Here is a 25,094-nt window from a genome sequence, read left to right as displayed (position 1 = left end):
ACAGGAAAAGTGAAGGTAGGTGGTTCATTTAATTAACTTTATTTTAATGTTTTTGACATTGGCCATCATTTTAAGGAGTTTTTTAATTGTAATTTTTTTACTGTTGAAATCTATTCAACATATAGTAAACTTATTTGTGATTTTCCGAGATCAAAAGCAAAATCTCAAATAGCAAACAAACACAAGTGCCTACAGTGCTCAAAGTCAAGGTTACCGTCACTCTCAAAAACCTTTGCCACTGATCCACAGAAGGACGTCTCTGCTGATAAATGATGTACATGACACGTTGCTCACTGATGATTTTGAGTCATTGTGAATTTATATTCACATCTGGACAAGACATTTGGCTGCACTGCAGTCCTCGCATAAGTGTAGGAATTTGTGAAGGGCCCTACACCCTGGTAAATTCCACCATAAGTGCACTTTGCATAAGGCAGCATTATTCTTCTGCTTCTCTGGGAAGTCTTCCCTTCTATCATTGTTACATATACTCATTCCATGCCAATGCCCCCCAGTAGCCACAAACTTGCTGACTATACTGTGGTCTGAGCCTTTAACAGCTACTTCCTAAGATCAAGAAACCATCGGCAACGTACAAGATTTTACCCTTAACACACAACTTTGCCTGAAACAGAGTAGCATACAAAAATTGTACTGGCACTGTTGATTCAAATTTATGATTTTTAAATAGCTTTTTGAAAACAGTGTAAGGGAGATTATTAATGTTCTTTTTTAAACTAGAAAATTGCACTATGATTTTCTACGCCAGTGAAAAATTATCTCAAAAGAAGTGCAAAGTGCACATTAACTGACACAGTAGATTTGATTTCCTACTTCTCGCCAAAGTACTTCCAGCAAAATACCAAATACAAAATGAATTATATACAGAAAATGAAAGAAACTCATTATATCAGTAAATTTTCTGTTCTCCAGCCTGCTTGTTTTCTCTATTTTGTGTCTTTTCGAACATCACTTATTCCTATGCTTCATTAGACAAGATATTTATATGGTAACAAAAGAAAATAATATTTAGTTGAACACACCATTACTCTTCTCATGACGGGAAAGTATTCATACTCATATTAAAATAAACAGCTATAAAGTTTTTCCTTGGTAGATGCTTACCCTGATGACTTCAGGACAGGCGTAATGGGGTGAGCTGAAAAAAAAAGAAATCAAAACAGTCAGTTTACCATACGGTAAAACTAAAGGTAATTTAATATTTCATATTAGGCGTTGAGCACTTTTCACTGACAGGAAATATTCCCTTCAAAAATGCACATCATGCATAGGTTTGAAGATTAATGCATTTGGAAATGGATGTCACAAAAAGATGGAAAAAATAGAATTTAGCACAAACTCTTACTAATAATGTTTAACTAACACATCTTCCATTAGGCAAAATATACTGCTGTTTTAGGTCTTATAGAATAAATGCCTGAAAGTCCTCTTAGCTCTCACTGGTGCCTTGTGTTGAGAATTAGACTAATTTCTTTCAGGTTCCTTCCCTAACAAGAGATCAGCAGATGCTGGAATTCTAGAGCACCACACACAAAATGCTTGAGGAACTCAGCAGATCAGGCAGCATCTGTGGAACAGAATAAACAGTTGACACTTTGGGCCGAGATGCTTCATTGGGACTCATGATGAAGCATCCTGATGAAATGTCTCAGCCCAGAGTGTTGACTGTTTATTCGTTTTCATTGGAATTGCCTGTGTTGCGTTCCCCCAGAGCAACACACAAAAATTACTGGAGGAACTAAGCAGGTCAGGCAGCAACTGTGGAATGGAATAAAGGTTTTGGGCTGAGACAATTCTTCAAGACTGGAAAAGAAGGGGTAAAATGCTGGAATAAAAAGTGGGGGGAGGGGAAGTTCCTCTAGCATTTTGTGTGCTTCACTCCTTTTCCAACATACAGTATTCGTTGATCAATATGGTCTTTCGGCTGCACTTCTGACATGGTCTGTCACTCTCTCTTTGGCCCTTTCCTGGCATACAGCTGAGTTACAACTGTGGAACTTTGCCTAGTTCTGCATTTTAAAAGACAAATGTGTCTGTAATTGAGAAATATTCTATTGATTTGCATTACATTCTATTTTTGGATACACTCCAACAACGGAAGAAAGAATTTTTCTTGGTCCCGTTTTCCAAAACAACATATAAAATACCTTGCAGATAGCATTTTCTCCCTTCTACACCGTTTGGTCTTGTAAGTTAACTCACAAATAGAAATGATCAACAAAGATAGCAATAAGTCAAAGGCAGCATGATGCACTAATGCTGGCTAATAAAAATGGTCCAGAAGCATAGACTCAGATGTTTGCTAATGGATTGGCTTCCCCACCTCATTTTGCTATTGCGGTGATAGATGTAAAGTGTTCCCTCAGCGCAAAAGAAATAACTAATGTACTTTTCAGCACGAAGGCCTGGAGTTAATTGGAGAACAAGCAGATGGTCAGTTAAGTGCTAATTACAAATTGCCTTCCCAATATACACTTAACAGCATATAATTGCTATTGAAAATCATTATGGTCGCAACAATTGAAAGTGTATTTAACTGTACATTATTATTTTAAATTAGTAAGTTAGCCATCCATTAAAACGGGTGCATATATTCAGCAGATACTACATCTGAGTTCATTTCATATTACTGACATCAGATTGGTGTACTTTGTCAGAAGAAGATGTACAAATGAAACTGAAATTATTCTGTACTATTTTCTTCAATAGACTTAAATTAATGATCTGAAGATATAATAAATTCATTTTCACATTCATTACTACCAGATGGTAAGCTACCAAACATCAGCATCTTTCATGCCAGTTATTGGCTTGGATTTTGCAGTCAACAGCAAGCTGTCCACAGTCACCGCTGATCCCTGGAATAAATTAAAACTACCTTATTCACATGAAAAGAAGATAGCTAGATACTCTTTGTTGTGATAGGGCTTTCCATGTGGTGGCAGCTGAAAAATATTAGTCCACAAAACTGCGGAGAAAAGTTTTAGAGTTGGCTAGATAGCTCCCCTTGGCCGAGCTGGCTGCCAAAATATTAGATACTTCTGTTGATTAAATTTAACCAAAATGAACATATTTAGAAATAATCTAATTAGCTAGGAAAATTGATATATATATATTACTGACTTTAGGAATTTATTAAATTAAAATGCTTAAAACCCACCATTCAAAAATGAATAAAAATACAAAGACTTAACTTAGATCCTCATAAATGCTGAACCCATGTTTTTAATTAAGGAATGTACCTATATTTATAAATTATTTAAACAATGTTACTTTATCAAATATTTAATCATATTCTTTATGTTTCTGATTATTAAGGGTCTTTGATAGTATCAGATTATTCTTGGATTGATACATGCCAGAGAGATTCTGGTTAGTCTTAGTAATGTAGGCCCCACATTTCCATGAATGAGCAAACTGAAACCAGGAGAGAAGAATGGGAATAGCTTTGTTATTTCATTCACTAAATTCAACAACCTGAGAAGCTGACCTGGAATCCAAGCAGGCACTTTGGACCCACTATAGATCAGGAGTATATGTTAGGTGAAGGATGCACCATTATTTCATCACCACTTCTTTTCCCATCTCCTTTTCAACATGGTGAGTCCAAGCTGTGCAACATTTCCCAATATTTTTTTTTCCCTTGAATGACTCCATTTAAACACTGTAATATTTCTGGCCAAAAGTTATGTCATCACCATGGATGGAATATATTATAAACGTATATTACAATACCTGTTTTTGTTATGATTGTATTTAATCAAAATAAATGAATTTAAAACCATTTGCTGAATAGGCAAATCTTTATCGTAGGCAGTCCCTCAGGATTGAGATCGACTTGCTTCTGCTCCTGTTTTGTGGGTTTTGAGAAGGCTGATCAGGTTACCATAGTAACTGTAGATTCTAACACAGCTGGGCAGAAGGCAGCTGACAGGTAGGTGAGTGGGTAGTTTGTAATATGGTACATTCCTCTGCCTCTTACACAGGGCTCCTTTGTGCTCCTGAGGTTCTGAACAAATTTCCAAATGTTACTTCTCTAATAGTCATGTCGCATGAGGTTCCCAGAGGTCTTTAGAGAAGCTTTCAGCACATTCTTGACCCTTGCTCTCTATCTGCCTGGAAATTCCCTCCCACAACACAGCTTAGTACAGGGTGTTTGTATTGGGATCGCAAGAAAATGGCTAAGACGATCACTCGCTGTTAGACTCCCTTTATGCACCGACTCTGACACCTCTGTATACAGTCCACACCAATTCCATCTCCTCCGCCAGTAAGCAACCCGCTGATGGGGTAGACTTGAAGTTCTTAATATTCATCAGTATCTTCCAATCATTAAAATAAGACATTTAAGAAAAGACAATAGCACCTCTGATTGAGGCCGATGCGACTGAGCACACTGTCATCTTACCAGTTACACAACATAAAGTGGAATAGATTCAAATATTTTATGTTAGAAATTGAATTATAACATTTCCCTCCACCAACAGCTCTGACCTTTACGGTAAAAATTTATGAATACAAAATCGTTCCTCCAAAATGAATAAAATGCTACCCAATTAACTAATTAATACCAAATTAAACAAGCACTGCATGCAAGTTTGAGGCAATTCTTCAAAGTCTCCTTCATAATTCTGTGCTTGAAAGTACTACTAAGAAGTCTAGATCCCCCTATCCCATCTTGATACACCTCACTTTCACACAGCTGCAATGTCTCAATATTCTGTCAGCACATTAGAAACTTTGTATGGGAATAATTAGAGGAAGGCACCAGTGCCATAGCTGAATGTAGTTCCAAGTTGAAAAAGGAGGCCTACCACTGACTGTCCTGTATTCCTATTATTCAATGAAGAACTCTGTTGAACAGACAAGGGAGTAGAGGTTTTGCACAATAGTAGGTACACATTGTACTCTGCTTCTACAGTTCAATTCCACACAAGTCAAAGGAACTGAGTTTGAAGAATGGAATCTATTGCTTAGCCGCATAAAACTGAACAAATTTCTATCCAGCTGCTAGCTGTATCTTTTCTCTACAGCTTTTGAACATGAAAATTGATTATCTGAATTTTCATTATCAATGAATGATGAGAATATTCACTTTTAAATCCAATCATCATTTATTATGATAAATTGCTTCATGCTTTGAGCAATTAACGCAGCTACCTTTCCAGAAGTTTGGTTAACAGAAAAAAGATGTTCAAATAGATTGAACTATTCAGGCATTTATCATATTGTTAAATATTCATTTAATTATTAACGTTCCAAAGAACAGCATTGTAATTTTATTGCATCCCAAAATTATCATATCACAGCAAATTCTTCACCCATTTACTGGGGGCAAGTCATGATGTATGGATACTTCAACTAAATTTTACCAGATGCCATTAATCTAAAAGTGCATCTCTGAAGTGTCAACACAAACAGAAAAATCATTTTTTAAATCATATTGCCTAAAATGTGCATTATCTATTAGTGTTTTACTTGTTTTTTCATTTCCTCTTTGCTGCAGGAAATATTTTATGTTTGTGTGCTGGGAGCAAACAGTTGAGTGAGCAATACTGGACTTTGAATTCTTCCGAAATTGTTACAAGTTGAAATCCCATGGTTTGGTATGACAAAAAAAAACTAAAGTCAAATTTTGAGAAAAATGGAATGTTCAGGTTCTGTTTATCAGACGGTTCAGAAATAGTCCGATAAACCTGCCTTTGTTGACTCGATTTCTCTGTTGCACATACAGTATTATATATGGACGTGCATTTATAAACCACTCCATGCACCTTAAACTGCACATTAATTCTGAACAGGTGAAGATTGGAACCGGTGATGCTGGCTAAAGCATGGTTCAGTCAGTAAATTCTTCATGCAGTCTATCAATAATCCATTTTCATGTATATCATTCATGAACTAATTGTAGAGTGTGAAGGATCAATCAGGTCAAAGGAGTTGTGGCAAAGGTAAAGGGTGTGAGGGCAAGATGGCTGAAAGTTCTCTTACTCCCAGCACAAAAGGAGCCAACCATAGATAAACTACAAGGAGGCAAAAGCTGGGACACACGAATGCAAGAAGTTGGAGAGGAAGAAAGGAGTCACACATACCACAGAGCAATGGGAAAAAAGTGGTAAATATACAACAAATAAAACTTTCTACCTGTTGCAGCCTTCAGTAACATAAGGCAAAATAAGTCAAATTTGAATCCCAATTTGTTTTGGGTATATGGATTTCAGCCTTATGACAGTTAAAGAAGTTTAATTAGCTACAGTATTCGTGTCCACATGAAGTTTGGGGGTGGGGAAAAAGATGAGGAAAGAAAATTTATCAGCTAGGTTTCAAAGAAAGATTGCTGTTCTGACATTTCCAATTGCAAATATTTGTCATAGAGTTATCCAACACAGAAACAGGCCCTTTGGAGCACCTCTTCTGCACTGACCATTCACTACTCATTTATATCAATGCTACATTAATCAGATTCTTTGTTCTCAGAATCAAAATCATAGCAGCAGTACAGTGTAAAGACATAAAAGTTACTACACATTACAAACTAAATACGGTGCAGAATAAAAGGAATATTGAGGAAGTGTTCATGGACCCATTCAGAAACTGGACGGAGGGGAAGAAGATGTTCCTAAATTGTAGTGTGGATTTTCATCTCCTGTACCTCCTCCTTGACGGTAGTAACAGGAAGAGGGGTTGCCCCCGATACCGAAGGCCCTTAGTGATTGTGCTTTCTTGAGGCACTGCCACTGACCCCTGACCCCTGAATATTCTCCAGAGGTCCACAATCAATTCTTTGGGTTTGCTAACACTGTCGTTGCAACACTGCTCAATGTTTTTAGGATATGGAAGGAATCAGAAAAACCCAGGGAGTACTCAAACTCTGGTATATTGCACTTGTGTTAATATTAAATAGGTATGATTTTTACAGGAACTCAATAAAAGCTGACAGCAGCAAAGTAACAAGAGTCACATTGCAACATCTTCTGGTAAAGTGGCAGCAAGTTTGGTCACAGCAGCCTCTCTGTGTCCAACAAATAGCGCAAATGTTTGTCTTAAATGCTTTCTTGTGTTTGCAAGACCCTGTTTGACATTGGTAATAGAAATTACTGAAAATCGGGTTCATTGATTCATTGGTGAGACTTACTGTGGGGGGGAGTGACGTGGCCTTGGTTGTTGTGTGGACTAGTCTTGGCATTGCCTGTCACAGACACCCAGGAGAGGAGGTGCTGGAAGCCGTGTGGGTGGGAACAGGGGCTCCGTGGGCAGCTGAAATCTCTGCTGTGTTGCAGGCTGGCTCCTTGCAGGCCGGCTCTCCTGTCAGTGCTGCTCTCCAGTGTTCGCTCCCCAGGAGACAAGCTGGATTGCCTTCATCTGAAGCTGACCCAGTGCCAGATGAGGAACTATGTGCTCGTTCTTGTAGAAGTGTGGCTCCAGGACAACATCTGATGTAACATCAATCTTTAGGCAAAGCCACACAGGGACTTGTGCTAATATTGTTTTGTGACTGTATGTGCTTTCATAACTATATGTGCTGTGCGTGATGGTATGTACTGTGTTTTGGAGAAATTCTGTTTTGTTTAGCTGTATACATGAATATAGCTGAACGACAAACTTGAACTTTAAGTTACCACTAATATCAAAAAAGTAGAGTTTAATTTTGCCAATAATGTATTTTTCTAGCAGCAAGAGGGATTATTAAGAAAAATAACTAAAAAATCAGCAGATAGTTTTGTCACTATGCTATGTGTAAAGACAATGAGCTTCTCACAGAATTAACGAGGGGAATTGCAATGATTCAAGTTCTTAAATTATCATGGCTCCATCTGTCTAAGTAGGCAATGGATGCGCCCATTCTGGGGCGCAGACCTGGGCAATAAATATGGAGATCCTGGGCTGCCCAGACATCAAGATCCCCCTCTCAGCATCGAGTATGTGGTCCAAAGAAATGCGAAGCAGTACATTTGGCATCGGCTTGGCTGCAGGAGCTGCCGGGAAGTGATGTGATACGTCATCCAACCGCCTTAGGGGCTCCACTCCGGATTTGTGTAGGGTTTACTCCTTAGTCTTCTCTTCTCCCGAAGATACCCACAAGGCAGTGGGATCCGTCACCCTGGAGAGGGGCCCATACCGGGAACTGTCAGCCAGAGCCAGCTGAGCCCGGAACTGGTGTAAGGCAGGGTCGTCACGCCCTGTAGTAGTGACATATGGAGCCACTACCCACTCAATTATAAAGCAACGAAAAAAAAATGGTAGCTTTGTTACACAAACACGAGGAAATCTGCAGATGCTGGAAATTCAAGCAACACACATCAAAGTTGCTGGTGAACGCAGCAGGCCAGGCAGGATCTCTAGGAAGAGGTACAGCCGATGTTTCGGGCCAAGACCCTTCATTAGGCCTCGGCCCGAAACGTCGACTGTACCTCTTCCTCGAGATGCTGCCTGGCCTGCTGCGTTCACCAGCAACTTTGATGTGTGTTGGTAGCTTTGTTAATTCTGTCTGAGAAATTGATATGAGTAGAGAAGGAGGAAATGGCTGAAAGTGTTTGTTCAAACGAGGACAAAGCACATCCAAAGCAAGTGATCAAGCCTTGAAAACACTGTGGACCATGTGTTGAAACTGGGTTTGTCTGTATACGTTAAACACTTTACCAAGTGTGGTATGAAGGAGTCCGAATAACACTGAAATACAGGAGAATCAGACAGTAAAATATTGATCCTGTGGAATGATCTTGGCACAAATAAAGATAGGGGCAGTGGATGCAGCCCCAGAACAACACATCAGGAGTCCTTCAGGGTAAAGTACTCCTCAGAAAATAATCTTGTCTTCATGCAGTAAGACCTGAGCAATTTTCAGCCTTGAGCTTAAATGAGAAGAATATACATGCTACTGAAGAGTACTTTCCAGGTGCCTGAATGAGTACAGTTTCAGAAATAGAGAAAAATGCAATGCAGCACCCGTCCATCATCCTAAACTTTCATCCTTCCATGGCTGGCATACTGTGATTGTAATGTGTCCATCCACAAAAACACACAACGCCAACTTAGAAAAATATATTCAGCCTCGCTTCCGTATCTCACGAAGCATAGCCACTGCAAGAACAGCTGTATCATTGCTGGGGCAAGATTCTACAACATACAACTGACACCTTTGCCTCACAAATTGAAGCTGCTCAGAAATAGCTTCTCTATCACTTCTCAAGGGTAATTGGACAAGGAGACTGAATTTAAAATCTTAAAGGGAAATAAGGGTATCCATCATGGTGGCCACAATTGTGTTATTTGACCAGGGCATTTGATACAGTAGTTGTACATTTGCTGAGTTGGCACGTACTATCAAGACATGGCTGAACCATCAAGTACTTATGAACACTAAGACTACTGCATGATAGCATGTCAGCTATAACAATCAGTAATAGTAGGACTGAATCAGAACCCTTCACTGTTAGGACAGTATCATTGTGCTCACCCTATTTACCATCTTTATTGCTGCCATCCTTCACCTCATTGGTGAAGACCTGCCATAGAGAAACCCAATCATGTCCAGAAAGGCTTTTCAACCTCAACTGGTTCAGGCCAAGAAGAAGGTCAGCACCATCACTATCATGGAGCTTCTGTATGCAAATGATACAGTATTGGCCTTGAAAATGTAGAGCAGTTTCCCTACCTTGATAGCAATCTCTCCTCAAAAGCAGACGTTGACTCAGATGTCAATCGGCACCTGAGCAGTGCTAGTGGAGCCCATGCAAGATTAAGGAAAAGTGTCTTTGAAGAATGCAACCTACAGGTCCAAACAAAGCTGTTGGTCTATACAGCAGTCAGTCACTCTCCTACCATTACAGCATGGAGCAGTCATGGAACACCTACAGTATACACCTGAAATCCCCAGAACAATACCACCAAAGAACCTTATGAAAGATTTTGAGGATCGGCTGGAAGAACAAATGCACTAACGCCAGCATACAGGATGAGGCCAACATGAACAGCACCTCCACCACAGCAAAGCAATACCAGCTCCGATGGATAGGTCATGGCATCCGGATGCCAAACTCACATTGAAGGAAGGTCAGAGAGCCCCTGGTGGGCAGAGGAAACACTTCAAAGTTAACATCGGAATCAGCCTGAAAACATTTAACGTTACATCTAAAAACTGGGAAGACACTGCACTCAATAGGTACACCTGGAGGAAGTGTTCGAGACTGAGCTGTGCTACCTGACAGTTGCCTCCACTGTGCCGCAGAAAAAATGCAGGGGTGCAAAAGGAGAGAATGAACAACTGGCAGGTGTGTTTACAGACATTTTTAATCTCTCCCTCTCCCAGTGTAGAGTGCCCTCCTGCTTCAAAACATCCACCATTGTCCCTGTACCTAAAAAGATCAAGGTAACATGTCTGAATGAGTGGCGTCCTGTCGTACTCACCTCAAAAATAAGCAAATGCTTTGAGAGGCTGGTCAAGGACTACATCTGCAGCATGCTACCACCCAAACTGGACCACTACAATTCGCCTACTGACACAACTGATCGACAGGTGACACAACAGCCACAGTTCTACACACCATCCTTACGCATCTGGAGAAGAAGGATGCTTATGTGAGGATGCTGTTCTTGGACTACAGTTCAGCACTCAACACCATAATTCCCCCCAGGCTCAACAAGAAGCTCAGAGACCTTTGCCTTCACCCTGCCTTGTGTAGCTGGATCCTGGACTTCCTGTCAGATCGCGGGCAGTGGTAAGAGTGGGCTCCCTCACCTCTGCCCCTCTGACCCTCAACACAGGTGCCCCTCAGGGCTGTGTACTAAGCCCCCTCCTTTACTCTCTGTATACCCATGACAGTCTCACCCCCCATAGCTCCAATCTGCTAATTAAAATTTGCTGACGACACTACACTGATTGGCCTAATCTCAAATAATATTGAGAAAGCCTACAGAGAAGAAGTCATCATCCTGACACAGTGGTGTCAAGAAACCAACCTCTCCCTCAATGTCGCAAAAACAAAGGAGCTGGTTGTGGATTACAGGAGGAATGGAGCCAAGCTAGCCCCTATTGACATCAATGGATCTGGCATTGAGGGGGTGAACAGCTTTAAGTTCCTTGGCATAAACATCACTGAGGATCTCATGTGGTCTATACGTACTGGCTGTGTGGTGAAAAACGCATAATAGCGCCTCTTTCACCTCAGACGGTTGAAGAAGTTTAGTATCGCCCCCAAGTTCTAAGAACTTTCTATAGGGGCACAATTGAGAGCATCCTGACTGGCTGCATTACTGCCTGGTACGGGAACTGTACTTCCCTCAGTCGCAGGACTCTGCAGAGAGTGGTGCGGACAGCCCAGTTTATCCGTAGATGTGAACTTCCAAATATTCAGGTCATTTACAAAGACAGGTGTGTAAAAAGGGCCCGAAGGATCATTGGGGACATGAGTCACCCCAACCACAGACTGTTCCAGCTGCTACCATCCGGGAAATGGTACCGCAGCATAAAAACCAGGGCCAACAGGCTTGGGGACAACTTCTTCCACTAGGCCATCAGACTGCTTAATTCATGCTGACACAACTGTATTTCTATGTTATATTGACTGTCCTTTTGTACATACTATTTATTATAAATTACTATAAATTGAACATTGCACATTTTGACAGAGACATAACATAAAGAGTTTTACTCATATATATGAAGGATGCAAGTAATAAAGTCAATTCAATTCTATACAAAAGACCCAATCACTAAACACAGCCATCAATTACTCGTGTCCACACTGCACCAGAACATGTGATCCCGGTTCGCCCTCTACAGCCACCTGAGGACCCTCCAATAGACAATCCCGAAGGAAAACATCTTATTCGACTCGAGTGATCGCAATACCATTGCGTTTCAGAATGCCCAGGACTGAAATTTGGTTTGGAAATACATGAAAAATATTTATGGATGGGAAGTCAAAAAAGTAAAATTCTGATAAATGGTAACAAAGTGGTATTTGATCAATTTTACAACTAGATGCAGGCTCTGAAGATAGACCCTCAAATTGTACAATGATCAACAACATTGTGAGGAGAGAGTACATCTTTCATTTTTATAATCCTCTGGAAGATTTCCCCCCATTATGCAATAGCTTTCTTGGAATCTATCAGAGTCCCTCTCTCAGAAGAGTTCAGTATGTCTGGTAATTCCTGCACAAAAGGCACAGATTGCAGCCCTGGAAGTACCTTGGGATGAACTTGGCGGAAGCCTATAAGTGACCTTCAGACATAGCTTGGCTTATTATCTCTCAGAGTCCATTATTTATCATTTGGTCCAGTGACCAGCATATAGTCATGTTCTGGGCCAGTGCAATGACAGTGGTGGAATAAACTTGCAGGAACTTTAGTTTTTCAGGACTACAGCAAAGCAAGCATTGGGCCCAATCCTCAGAACGCCACACATTAGTCATGTGAACATTCTGATAATACAGCACTAACCAAGTATCTCTTACAATACTCTGCTTGCATCTAGAAGGACAGATGTGCTCAACACTCCATCAAAGCATGGTAGAAATTTCTGAGGTTTTCATGAAGGAAAGGACCATGAGCTAAAATTAGATGAAAGGACTTAAGCATCTTTTAATCAGAAGGAAAAGTTTGCAGCTTTGCAAAACGTAAGACCACAAGTAAATAGGACAACTAGCCACTCAGGCCTGCTCTGTCACTCATTCTGATCTACCTCACACCTCAGCTCCTCTTTTATGGCCAATTTACCACAGCCTGGAATTTCCAAATCCTTCAGAAGTTTATCTAGCTCCTCTTTAAGTATAGGAACAGCTTACACTGCTACATTCCTACCTTCGAGTGCAGCCTTAATTTTTTGAGACCTGCTACACAATAAAATCAAGCTAGCTCTATTATTTTGTTGTCAGGCTGATTTATCATTTTATTGTCACTTTGGATGAACTCTCCTGAGAATGCCATCAGTAATTTGACAAATGGTCAGTCACTATGAGCACTTAGCTATATCATTGTTGTGACAAATTTGCATAAGTAGGAAGATTATATGTTATGAAATAAATAGTATTTCCTTTTATTAAGAATTTTAAAAATCTCAGCGAATAATATAATTGATTGGTTTAATGTCCCAGATATAAGAAAGTAAGTATTTCAAACTTTACCAACATACAAAGCACTGTTTAATCCCTACCATCTGATCATTACTTGACGTAGTTCCTCTAGCCTTATTAGTTTTGCAGACAGCATGTATTCTTGTTGGATATAATGCTGTAGTTTTATGTTAAAGCTCATTTCTCTATCATATTCAAAGCACTGTAGGGACGGATTCTCAATTCACTTGGATGGTGCAAGCAGTAATGGGAAATAACAGAGAAATTTCGAGAAAACCTTTATTAATACTGTATACAGCATTGTTACCAATTGATGTTACATTACAATAGCAAAATTGCACACCCTGCTTTGTAGTGATTATGTTCATTTTATTAATACAATGAACTGGGAAAAAAGCTGAGATGGAGCAGCCTTCCATTTTCTGAATAATTCAATCTTTGTACTGATGCTGTGGCATAGTGCTTTATAACTCTTTGCACTGAGTTTAATTTAGCACAGAATGATGAGACTACAGATTCTCTCTAATCCGCTGGCTGAATACGAAATTAATTTCCAGTGGGTAAATGCGCGATGCAAAATTATGTACAATTTGCATGCGGGGACATACAGGGTGACTCCTCCTGACAATGCCACACTGCTAGAGCCCATTGTGTTTGAGGCACTTCATAATTGTACAGCACTAGATGATTTACCATGACACCAGTCTATGCTTTACTTGACCTCAGAGAGCTGGATGGCTTATATCTGTATGGCACAGACAGCAGCCGTTCAGACAATGGAGTCTGTCAAATCTCCCGAGGGGACAATCCCATTAGTGACATTTCTCCTCATAATTTTCCTTCTCAGCCTACAATGTATTTTCCCTCTCACATGCCGATAATTCCGTTTTAATTTTTTTGTCATTAACCTACACTAAATGGTATATTTACAGCGGCCAATTAACCTGTAGCACACCTTTTAGGTGTGAGAGGAAATCAATGCACTTGGAAGATATCCACATAATCACAGGACATGCACATTCTACAGCATGCCGGCAGCCCATGCTTAAAGAGTTAACTCCTAATCATCAATATCCCTCACTTTGAATGCAATATTCAAAATACAACAACATCACAAGTTCTGAAGCATTGCATGATTTCTTAACAGCATAAATGAGGAACAGATATTCTGTAACAGTGGACCACTTGCACAGGATGGATTTGTCCCACTGAGACAGGGAAATGATGTTAGGGTGAAAGGAGAGCTGGAACATTCGGTCACGAGGAAGAAAGAGGCATACTTAAGGCTTAGGAAGCAAAAATCAGTCAGGACGTTTGACAGTTATTAGTTGGCCAGGAAGAAGCTTGCAAAAAGATTTAGGAGAGCTGGAAGAGGACATAAAAAGGTTTTGCTGGGTAGAATTAAGGAAAACCCCAAGGTATTCTACACGAATGTGAGGAAAAAGAGGATGACGAGAGTGTGGGTAGAACCACTCAGGGACAAAAGGGAAAAACGTGACTGGAAGTGCAGGAGTTAGGGGAGGTGCTTGATGAATAACTTGCTTCAGCTTTCACCAGGAAGAGGGAGCTTGACAAATGTGAGGTCAGTGTAGAATAGGCGAATATGCTGGAGCATAGAACATAGAACATAGAACAGTACAGCACAGGAACAGGCCCTTTGGCCCATAATGTTGTGCTGAACCAATTAAATGAGTAATCAAATGGTCATATGTTAATCTCTTCTGCCTACACAATGTCCATATCTGTCCATTTTCCTCACTTTCATGTGCCTATCTACAAATTTCTTAGAAGTCCCTATTGTATCTGCCTCTGCCACCACACCAGGCCACACATTCCACACACCCACACTCTCTGTGTAACAAAACTTGTGCCTCACATCTCCTTTGAAATTACTCACTTTTACCTTAAGTGCATGCCCTTTGGTATTAGACATTTCAACCCTGGAAAAAAGATACTATCTGACTACTCTATGCATCTCATAATCTCATAAATCTATCGGATTTCCCCTCAGCCTCCGCTGCTCCAGAGAAACAACCCAAGTTTGTCCATCCTCTTGTTATATAACATTCTCTCTAATCCAGGCAGCATCCTGGTAAACCTCTTCTACAGCCTCTCCAAAACCTCGACATTCTTCCTACAATGGGACGACTAGACTGTTAGCAATATTCCCGATGTGACCTAACTAGAGTTTTATAAAGCTGCAACATAACTTCCTGATTTTGGAACTCAATGCCTCTTAGAATGCCATATGCCTTCTTAACCACCCTACCAAACTGTTTAGCCACTTTCAGGGAGTGATGAGCGTGGATGCCAAGATCCCTCTGTTCCTCACAAAGAGGGACCCTGTTGTTGGCCTTGACCTTAACAGTATACTGTCTCTTTACATTTGAACTACCAAGGTACTACACTTCACATTGGCCAGGTTACACTCCATCTGACATTTCTCCATCCATATCTGCAACTGATCTATATACCACTGTATTCTTTGCCAGTCTTCTACACTATCAACAATGCCACCAAATTTCATATCATTTGCAAACTTACTAAACCACCCCCCACCTATATTTTCATCCAGGTCATTTATATTCAGCACACACTCTAAAGGTCCCAGTACAGATCATTTCAGAATCCCACTAATCACAGACTTCCAGCCAGAACAAGTCCCTTTGATCACTGTCTTCTATGGGCAAGTCAGTTCTGAATCCAAATGGCCAATTCACCATAGATCCCATGCATCTTAATCTTCTGGATGAGCCTCCCATGAGGGTCCTTGTCAAATGCCTTACTAACTTCCATGTAGACAATATCTCTAGATCTACCTCATCTATCACCTTTGTCACCTCATCAAAAAACTCAATCAAGTTAATAAGACATGACTTGTCACACACATAACCATGCTGGCTCTCTCTAACTAGGCTATAGTTTTCCAGATGCTCATAAATCCTGTCCCTAAGAATTCTCTCCAGTAACTTCCCTACCATTGACATGAAATTCACTGGTCAGTAGTTTCCAGGGTTATCCTGGTTCCCTTCTTGAATAATGGAAAAATATTAGCTATTTGCCAGTCCTTTGGGACCTAGCCTATGGCTGGAAAGGACAGAAAAATATTGGTCAAAGCCCCAGTAATTGCTTGTCTATTTTCTTGCCTCTCTCAATATTCTGGGATATATCCCATCAGGCCCTGGGGATTTATCCACCTTAATGCTCTATAAGAGACCCAACATTACCTCCTCCTTTGCTTCGAAATGCCCTAGTACAGGGGTCCCCAACCTTTTTTGCACTGCGGACCAGTTTCGTATTGACAATATTCTTGTGGACCGGCCGACCGGGGGCGGGGGGGGTGGTGGTGGTGGTAGGGTTGCCAACAGACAAGAATAGCAGTTAAATACGTTGGGTTTACCCCGAGAAAGACTACAATGACCATGAAGCCTTGCGCGAGCACCAGTGCGCATGCGTGTACGATTTTTTCTCTACAAATCGTTTTTGGCGATTCTGTTTGGCGGGGGCGGGTTGTTAATCATGACCGGAATATCGGTGATAAGTGGCTAATACACTCAATTTCGTTTCTAGAGGAGTTTATCTAACGAATTTAATATTAAACACACAGCACATATTTTCCTCGCATGAATATAGTGATAAGTCAATTATCGGGGAGGACAGGGGAGCTTGAAGTAAGTGTTGAACGAACTTCCAGCAGAAGTGGTTGAGGCAGGTTCGATATTATCATTTAAAGAAAAATTGGATAGGTATATAGACAGGAAAGGAATGGAGGGTTATGGGCTGAGTGTAGGTCGGTGGGACTAGGTGAGAGTAGTGTTCAGCATGGACTTCAAGGGCAGAGATGGCCTGTTTCCAAGCTGTAATTGTTATATGGTTATATAAGTCAATAGCATCATAACATTTTAAGTAACATTTGGATATTAAACACACAGCACATATTTTCCCCATATGAACATATAAAATCACTGCAACACACCAATATCGCTGAATCAGTAGGAGCCCTGGGCTTGTTTTCCTGCAACAAGACGGTCCTATTGAAGGGTGATGGGAGACAGTGATAGTCGAACGGGGTTCCTTATGTCCAGTCTATTCCGCAATTTAGTTTTCGTTGCATTCATTGCAGAGATATGTTGGAAATGGAAGCAACGTTTTCAGTGCTTTCATGGCTATCTCAGGATTTTTAGCCTTGACTTTGATCCAGAATGCCGGCAGAGATGTTATGTCAAATATACTTTTCAGCCCGCCGTCATTTGCAAGCTCGAGGAGTTGATCTCCTTCCCGTGCTGAAATGGATGACGCACAGGTAATGACCTCGCATGCGTAATGGCTCAACAGTGGCCATGACAGGGAATGAGGAAAGGTGCAGCTGACTCATATCGCCAAATCATATCATTTCCTCACAGCCTGGTAGCGCATGCTTTGTGGCCCGTTACCGGTCCGTGGCCCAGTGGTTGGGAACTGCTGCCCTAGTACATCATTACCTTTGGCACTGATCTCCCTATCTTCCATGTCTTGTCCTTGGTAGATACTCATATAAATACATTAAGGACAAGGATCCTCCCCATCCAAGCAAATGTTCCTTCCTTTTACCCCTCTTGATTGTACCCTCTTCCTAGTTACCCTCATGATCTTGTTGCATATATAGAATGCCTTGGGATTCTCTCTAACCCTACCTGCCAAGGACTTTTCATGGCCCCTCCTGGTTTTCCTAATTCCCTCCTTGAGTTCTTCTCTGGCTCTTTCTAATCCTCAAGGGCTCTTTTTGATTCCAGTTTCCTAAACTTTACATACTATGCCTTTTTTCTTCTTGACTAAATTCATCACCTCCCTCAACATCCAAGGTTCTCTTGCCTTGCCATCTTTGACCTTCCTTCTGGCCTGAACATACCTGTCCTGTGCTCTGAGTGATTGGTCTTTAAACACCCCCTACATGTTGGGCATGAGCTTTCCCAAAAACAGCTATTCGCAATTAACTCCCCCTAACTAAATAACTTGGGATGTTATTTTAAGTAAAGCCATTGCGTTGTTAGTAACTGAATTGCCAGCATGCAGTTTTGCACCGAATGGAATAGCACTGCAATCTTGTTGTCCTCAGCAACGATAATAAATAACTAACTAACCAGCTAAATAATGCCCTCATTCTCTGCCAAGCAATTTAATACTATCTGGCAAGGTCCATGTTTATCCTAATCTATAGCTATCTGAAAACTTAAGAAGTTGTGATCACTGCTCCCTAACAGAAAGATCAGTTATCTGGACAGAATCATTACCCAACACCAGGTCCAGTCCAGCCACTCCTCTTGTTGGACTGTATACATACTGATTTAAGAAACCCTCCAGGGTGCACCTATCAAACTGTGCCCCATCTAAAGCTCTTGCACTCAAAGTCCTAGATTATATTAGGGAAGTTGAAATTCCCCACGACACCATCTCTATTGTTTTTACACCTTTCCTTAATCTGCCTGCATCTTTCCCACCATATTAGTGGCTATTGGGGGGTGGGGGGGAGGGGGAACTGCAGTACAATCCCAGAGTAATTGCACCCTTCCTATTTTTGTGAGACTCAGTGGACAAATCCTGCATGATGTCCCCTCTGACTGCAGGTGCAATACTATCCTTGATTAGTAGCGCAACTACCCCTCTACTTTACCTCCCTCTCTAACTTCTCTAGAACTTCAAAACCTCGGGATATTCCTGTCTCTCTCTCAACCAAATCTCTGTAATGGTCACAAAAACATAGTTCGATGTACTGAGCATCTCAGGGTTAAGAAAGAGGCAGCGTTAGAACTTCTGAAAAACATTAAGATAGGCAAGTCCCTGGGCTGGATGGGATATACGACAAGCTGCTACAGGAAGCAAAGGAGGAAATTGCAGGGGTGCTGATGACTATCTTTGCACCCTCCCTGGTCACAGAGGTAGTACCAGAGGATTGGAGGGTGGTCTGTTGTTCAAAAAAGGTAATAGGGATAATCCTGGGAATTATAAAACCCGTGAGTCCTTTGTCAGTGGTGGGCAAACTAGTTGAGAGATTTGTTAGGTACAGGGTTTGCAAGCATTTAGAGAAAAATAATCTTATTGGTGATAGTCTGCATGGCTTTGTCAATCAGTGCCTTATGAGCGATGCATGTGGTGTATATGGATTTTACCAAGGCAGCTGACAAGGTTCCTCGTGGTATATTCTTATAGAAAGTTATGAGGTATGAGATCCATGGAAACGTGGCAGCGTGGATTTGAACTTGCCTTGCCCACAGAAAGCAGAGAGTAGTGGTATTCTGCATGGAGGCTGCTGGCGAGTCATGTTCTGCAGGGATCTGTTCTGGGACCCCAGCTCTTTGTGATTTTCATAAATGACTTGGATGAGAAAGTGAAAGAGTGGGTTAGTAGGTGTGCAGATGACATGAAGGTCATCAAAGTATGTATACCATTATACAACACTGAAGTTCATCTTCTTGCAGGCAGTCACAAAACAAGGAAACACAGTAAAATTTGTGGAAAAAAAACACACACACCAAAGGCCGTTCACATATCCAATGTGCAAAAGAGGATAAATAACACAAATAGTTTTTAAAAAAAGCAAACAATTAACACGAGGACATGAACTGCAGAGTCCCGGAAAGTGAGTCCACAGCTGCAGAGCCAGTTCAGCTCTGAGGCGAGCGACGCTCGGCCAAGAGTCTCAATGGCTGCAGGGCGACAACAGCTCCGGAACCTTGCGGTGTGGGACCCAACAATCCTGCACATTCTGACCAATAGTAGTAGCAAGAACAGGGGTGGGGGGGGGGGGGAGAGAGAGAGAGAGAGAGAGAGAGAGAGAGAGAGAGAGAGAGAGAGAGAGGGAGAGAGAGAGAGAGAGCAAACAAAAGCAGACCGACAGTGCCGAACACCTGTACGTTTTCCGCTCCCCGGCCTTGACGATAAAAATCTTGCTCGACATTTTAATTGCCGCGAAGTAATGTAACCGAGCGTGGGTTCATCTTTTGCTTTCAGGTCTTGATGCAGTGACCTCCCCCAGCAATGCCCATACCGGCACTCTTGAAAGTTAGTACACAAAAATCCCCCCAGGAGATCACTAAAGTGCTAGTTCATTTAGTCAGTCAAAAGTACATCTCTTAAAGGGAAATTACAGACTGCACCAATCACAGTGCAGAAGGAGTATATCTACTAGAGCATCTGGTAGTTTTGTGAGCTGCTTGCAAAATGTCACCATTGGTTACCAGTGCCACCAGGCAGAGTGGTCCAGCACCGTTTCACAGCTATAGTAGAAGTTGTCATAGTTTACAACAGGATGGAGACAGGATGCAGAATGGGACAGAGGAGTGGCAGGTGGAGTTCAATCCAGAAAAGTGTGAAGTGATGCACTTTGAAAGATTGAACCTGAAGGAAGAGTACAAGGTTAATGGCAGGATTCTCAGCAGTGTGGTGGAACAGAAGATCCTGACTCCATTGATCCCTCAAAGTTGCTGCACAAATTGATAGTGTGGTTACGAAGGATTATGATGGCCTTCAGTTAGTGGGTGGATTGAGTTCAACAGTCAGAGGGTGATACCACACGGTGTAGAATTTTACAAAAAATTTAAACATAAACATAAACAAAGCAAATAACCTACATGCAAAAGAAGACATTGTTCAAAAAACAAAATACTGAAAACTTGAGTTGTAATGAGGCCTTGAAAGTAAGTCATAGGATCAGTCCAGAGTCGGGGTGGATAAAGTTATACACACCGGTTCAGGAGCCTGATTATTGTAGGGTAATAACTGTTCTTGAACTTTGTGGTGTGCAACCTCAGGTTTCTGTACCCCTTGCTTGATGTTAGTAGCGAGAAGAGGGCATGGCCTGGCTGGTGACGATCTTTGATGGAGGATGCTGCTTTCTTAAGGCAGCACTCCATGTAAATGTATGCAGGGGTGGGGAGGGCTTTGCCTGTGATGGACTGGGCTGTGCCCACCACTTTCTGTAGCCTTTCTATTCCTGGGCATTGGTGTTCCCATTCCAGACTGTGATGCAACCAGTTAGGATACTCTCTGCTGTGCATCTACGGAAGCGTGTCAATGGTTTTGGTAACCTGCTGGATCTATGCAAACTTCTAAGCAGAGGCACTGTTGAGGCTTCCTTGTGATGACAGTTACATGCTTTTCCCAAGTAGATCCCATGACACGTCAGCACCAATGAATTGAAAGCTACTGGCTCCCTTCACCTCCGCTTCCCCAATGGGGACTGGCTTCTTCCCTTGTAGTCAATAATCAGCACTTTGAACTACTGAACATCACGGCTAAAAATAAGCTAATGAAATGGCAGTACAGACAGTTCGACTCAGACGTAGTAGATGTAAGCCTCAGCTATGAGTTGAGGTAGCCTGTTCAAAAGCATCAGAAATGATTGATATCTTTGGATTTGGGAGGAAAATATTGAATGAATATCCTGCACTTAATCACCTTCTGGAAATTCCACTTGTCAGTGCTGGACGAAAAACTGAATTACATTGGGCTGTAATATCTTCCTGACTGAAAAGTCCAGAGGGACATTATAAAGGTACACCTGAAAAAAAATCACTTAGAAAAGGTGTCAGGAAACTAGCGTCACCAATAAATTCATATTCCAATTTGGAACTAAGTTGCTGCATTTTTAGTCAATAGAGTGACAGAGGTCTGAAATACCCCTCTCTGTACAGTACTTCTCAATGATTCCAAGAGACAGTGGAACATGAGCACATTCTTGACTGCTTATAAGAGACTTGAACTTGTGCATTGTACTCTGCTGCCACAAACTCAGTTCCCTTCACTTCAAATGAATTCCTACCTACCCAAGAATGTCAATGAGAAACAGGGTAACATTGATGAAGGATAAAAAAAAGTCAAAATAATGTTGGAAAAGATATCATTAAAACAAATCTGATACTTCCACACCTGAGTTGACAACAATATTATGTAAACTGAAGACATCAGCAACATTGGCAAAAAGTTTATAAGTCCACTTGTACCTCCTGGTCATTGAGTGTGGTGGAAATTTGGAATTACTTTTGAGTTGGAATGATTGTCTTTTGTTGAGTCCCTTTGGTATATTCTCCTAACTCTATACCCAAGAGTAGCTTATGTACTAAGTTCAAAAAAGACATTAACTCTCTTTTAGTCTTTTCTTAAGACATACAGTAAGTTTCATGTTAATTAATACAGGAGAGGCTTATTGATAGAAAAATTGTTTTTGTCTCTCTTTTATGACTCCACACTTTACAGTAATTTTGAAAATGGAAGGATACAAGTCTTCCAGGTTGTTCATTGTGTTGCATTAGGATACATTTCACAAAGAAAAATTCTTTTGCATGACATTGTTATTGGATGGTAATAGCCTCACACATTTTGTAGAGTTGCCATTTGTGTTATCAATGTTATAAAGTTACTTGTCTGACACTGTGCGTGAATTATTACTATCACCTTGTTTGTGTTAAAAGCAAGAGTAAACGCTGTTTCTAATAGCTAAATCCAGCTAAAACTCTAGGCACTTTCAAGATCTAAATCAAGATTAATGGCAGTTCGTAATAAAACCCTTTGTGGCTTGACAACATCCCAGTAAATTACATTGCATTGCACGTTGAATTATAATGCACACCAAATAAAGAGTTTTCAAAGCTTTCTAATGCACATATGCCAGTTGCATTAAAATAAATAGTGTACTTTTTACGTACAAATTAAACATCTGAAGTAGTCAATTATTAAAATATGTTTTTGTTCTTCTTTATCACAACAGCAAAATGTGAACTCACCCACAGCTGGTTTCTAACAAGCTGTCGCCAACCTGCAGTGAAGCCATTCCGAAGTCTGCTATTCTAATGTTATTCTTTTCATCCAGCAATAAATTTTCTGGTTTCAAGTCCCTGTGGCTGGAGGGAAAAGAGTGAGAATTATTAAGGTTGCCCACAGAACCTCCATCTACATGGAAAAAAAAACTAGGTACATTTGACTTTCCTTCCAATCTAATCCTGCTCAAGTTGCTTCCATTTCAATCACTCAATGCTACAATTATTTAGCTAAGTCTCTGACAGATCTGCCATCTGAGGTAGGAAAACCTCATAAGAGAACATCTAAAAAAAAGAAAAGCTGCATGAGTAAATGATAAAATAATACATTACATCTCAAGCAGTAAAATATCCAGACACACTTCTCATTAATGTTTTTCGAGGTTGCATAGTATTTCAAGAAATTCTCCAAGAAACCAATTAAATTTCAAGGGTATGCAAGAAATGGGGCCTGGGTGAATCTCAAAGTGCAGCAAGCACCACCTGATGAAACAGATGATGAACCACCGGGATTTCTGATTAGTTAGATAGCAGATTATGATAGATTTAATGAAATCTGTTTTGCAGTCACATTAGGAGTACAAGTTTCCCTGGCAGAAATGAACAATTTGTTCACTACTACCGATTGTAATTGGACTTTCTGTGTTTTATGTTAATTTGTATGTTCCATTTAAGCAGGTTAATTTTTTTATTGACAAACAGGGAGGCAGGGTAGCATAGTGTTTAGCACAACCCTTTACAGGACCAGCGACCTGAGCTCATTTCCTGCCGCCGTCTGTTCTCCCTGTGACTGCATGCGTTCCGGGTGCTCCAGTTTCCTCCCACAGTCCAAAGACATACCAGTTGATAAGTTAATTGGTCATTGTAAACTGTCCCGTAATTAAGCAAGGGCTAACTCAGGGTTGCCGGGTGGCATGGCTCGACGGGCTGGAAGGGCCTATTTTGCATTGCATTGCAAAAACAAATAAATAATTTCAGTAGAAGAAACTGACATTAAGTTTCAGAGATATTTACTCAAATACAGGAGCCAGAAAATTCCTGAGTTTAGTACTTCAAGTATTAAGTCAGTAATCATTAGTCTTTTTGATTTTACATAACCTATTTTCTCAGTCCAGTCTTTTATTTTGTTTTTAATTTATTTTGTGCTGCATTCTTTTGGAAAGACTGAGAAGCTGTTCACCCATCTTCAGGGACTGGCACCAATAGCTTTGGATTTATGAAGAGAGTGCTGTGGAAAGTGCTAATAGATAAGCAGGGCATCTCAGATTAAAATTAGAACAAACTCATCATGGAAAAGCAGCTTGGCGGCAAAGAGCCATCGTGACCTCGGTAAGGAAGTAAATTAAAATGGACCAAAGAGAAGAACTTTAGATAAGATCAATGGGCAAAGTTTATGTTTAACAACATTAGGAAAGGTGAGATATTGGATGATATCCATGAACACACTTGTTTCAAGGGTGAAGTTGAAACCTTCTTGCAGAAGTAATTACCACCTTCAGGATTGAAGGTTGAAAAAAAATAATGGAAAACGTGGAAACCAGATGAAACTTCTTAGAATTCAAAGTAAAATTATCTTAAATCCTCTCCTTTTAACCAGTACTGGATCAGTAAAGAAATACATTAGGCTTCAGATAATGAGCTCACAGATATGCAATGTCGCTTACAGGATTTAAAATCCAATGTTTAAAATCATTAAATATTGTAATGAGATGAGGAGTTGTGTTGTGTTACATGCAGCATAAAAAATTGGCAATTTTCAGAATAGACAAAATATATTTTTTTCATAAATTGCACTTAATTTAAGCAACATGTCCTAATTCCTCTCTATGCAGCTCCGTTTCAGCAAATATTACACAGATTTAGCAGATCAGATCAAAATGACTAGTCACAGATGAAGAGATTGACTGACAGGCCCATCCATCTTCCACTCCACATTTACAACAGAGTGATACTATATTCAGGAACATTTCATCACATGTAAATGTAATCTTGCATCAGCCATCAACAGTGTGATGTTGCAGGCCCAATAATCAACATCATTATAATTTTCAAATTCAACAGATTATGAAAGAACTAATCATCTACAAATGAAAGGTATCCACAGATATTTATCTTGTATCAACATAACAGATTAAAATAACCAGAATCCTATTACTAAAAGAAAATTAGCATTTGCAAAAAAAATTCCATTTACTGAAATACACAC

At 40.6% G+C, this 25,094-nt stretch overlaps 1 protein-coding gene across 1 annotated transcript in view; it reads right to left on the bottom strand.

The window, feature by feature from the left end:
• The window catches only part of LOC140205542 (serine/threonine-protein kinase BRSK2), a 1,025,607-nt gene that overhangs the window by 198,544 nt on the left and 801,969 nt on the right, over window positions 1–25,094 (bottom strand). Inside the window, exons 5-6 of the mRNA XM_072273159.1 lie at window positions 22,856–22,972; window positions 1,126–1,159 (exon numbers count right to left, since the gene is read on the bottom strand). Coding sequence (XP_072129260.1) covers window positions 1,126–1,159; window positions 22,856–22,972 — 151 coding nt within the window. The remainder of the gene's footprint in view (window positions 1–1,125; window positions 1,160–22,855; window positions 22,973–25,094) is intronic.

The sequence above is a fragment of the Mobula birostris genome, chromosome 11, assembly GCF_030028105.1.
Source record: "Mobula birostris isolate sMobBir1 chromosome 11, sMobBir1.hap1, whole genome shotgun sequence".
Lineage (NCBI taxonomy): Eukaryota > Metazoa > Chordata > Chondrichthyes > Myliobatiformes > Myliobatidae > Mobula > Mobula birostris.
The sequence above is the reverse complement of the archived record's forward strand: the minus strand, read 5'-3'. Positions and strand labels throughout refer to the sequence as shown.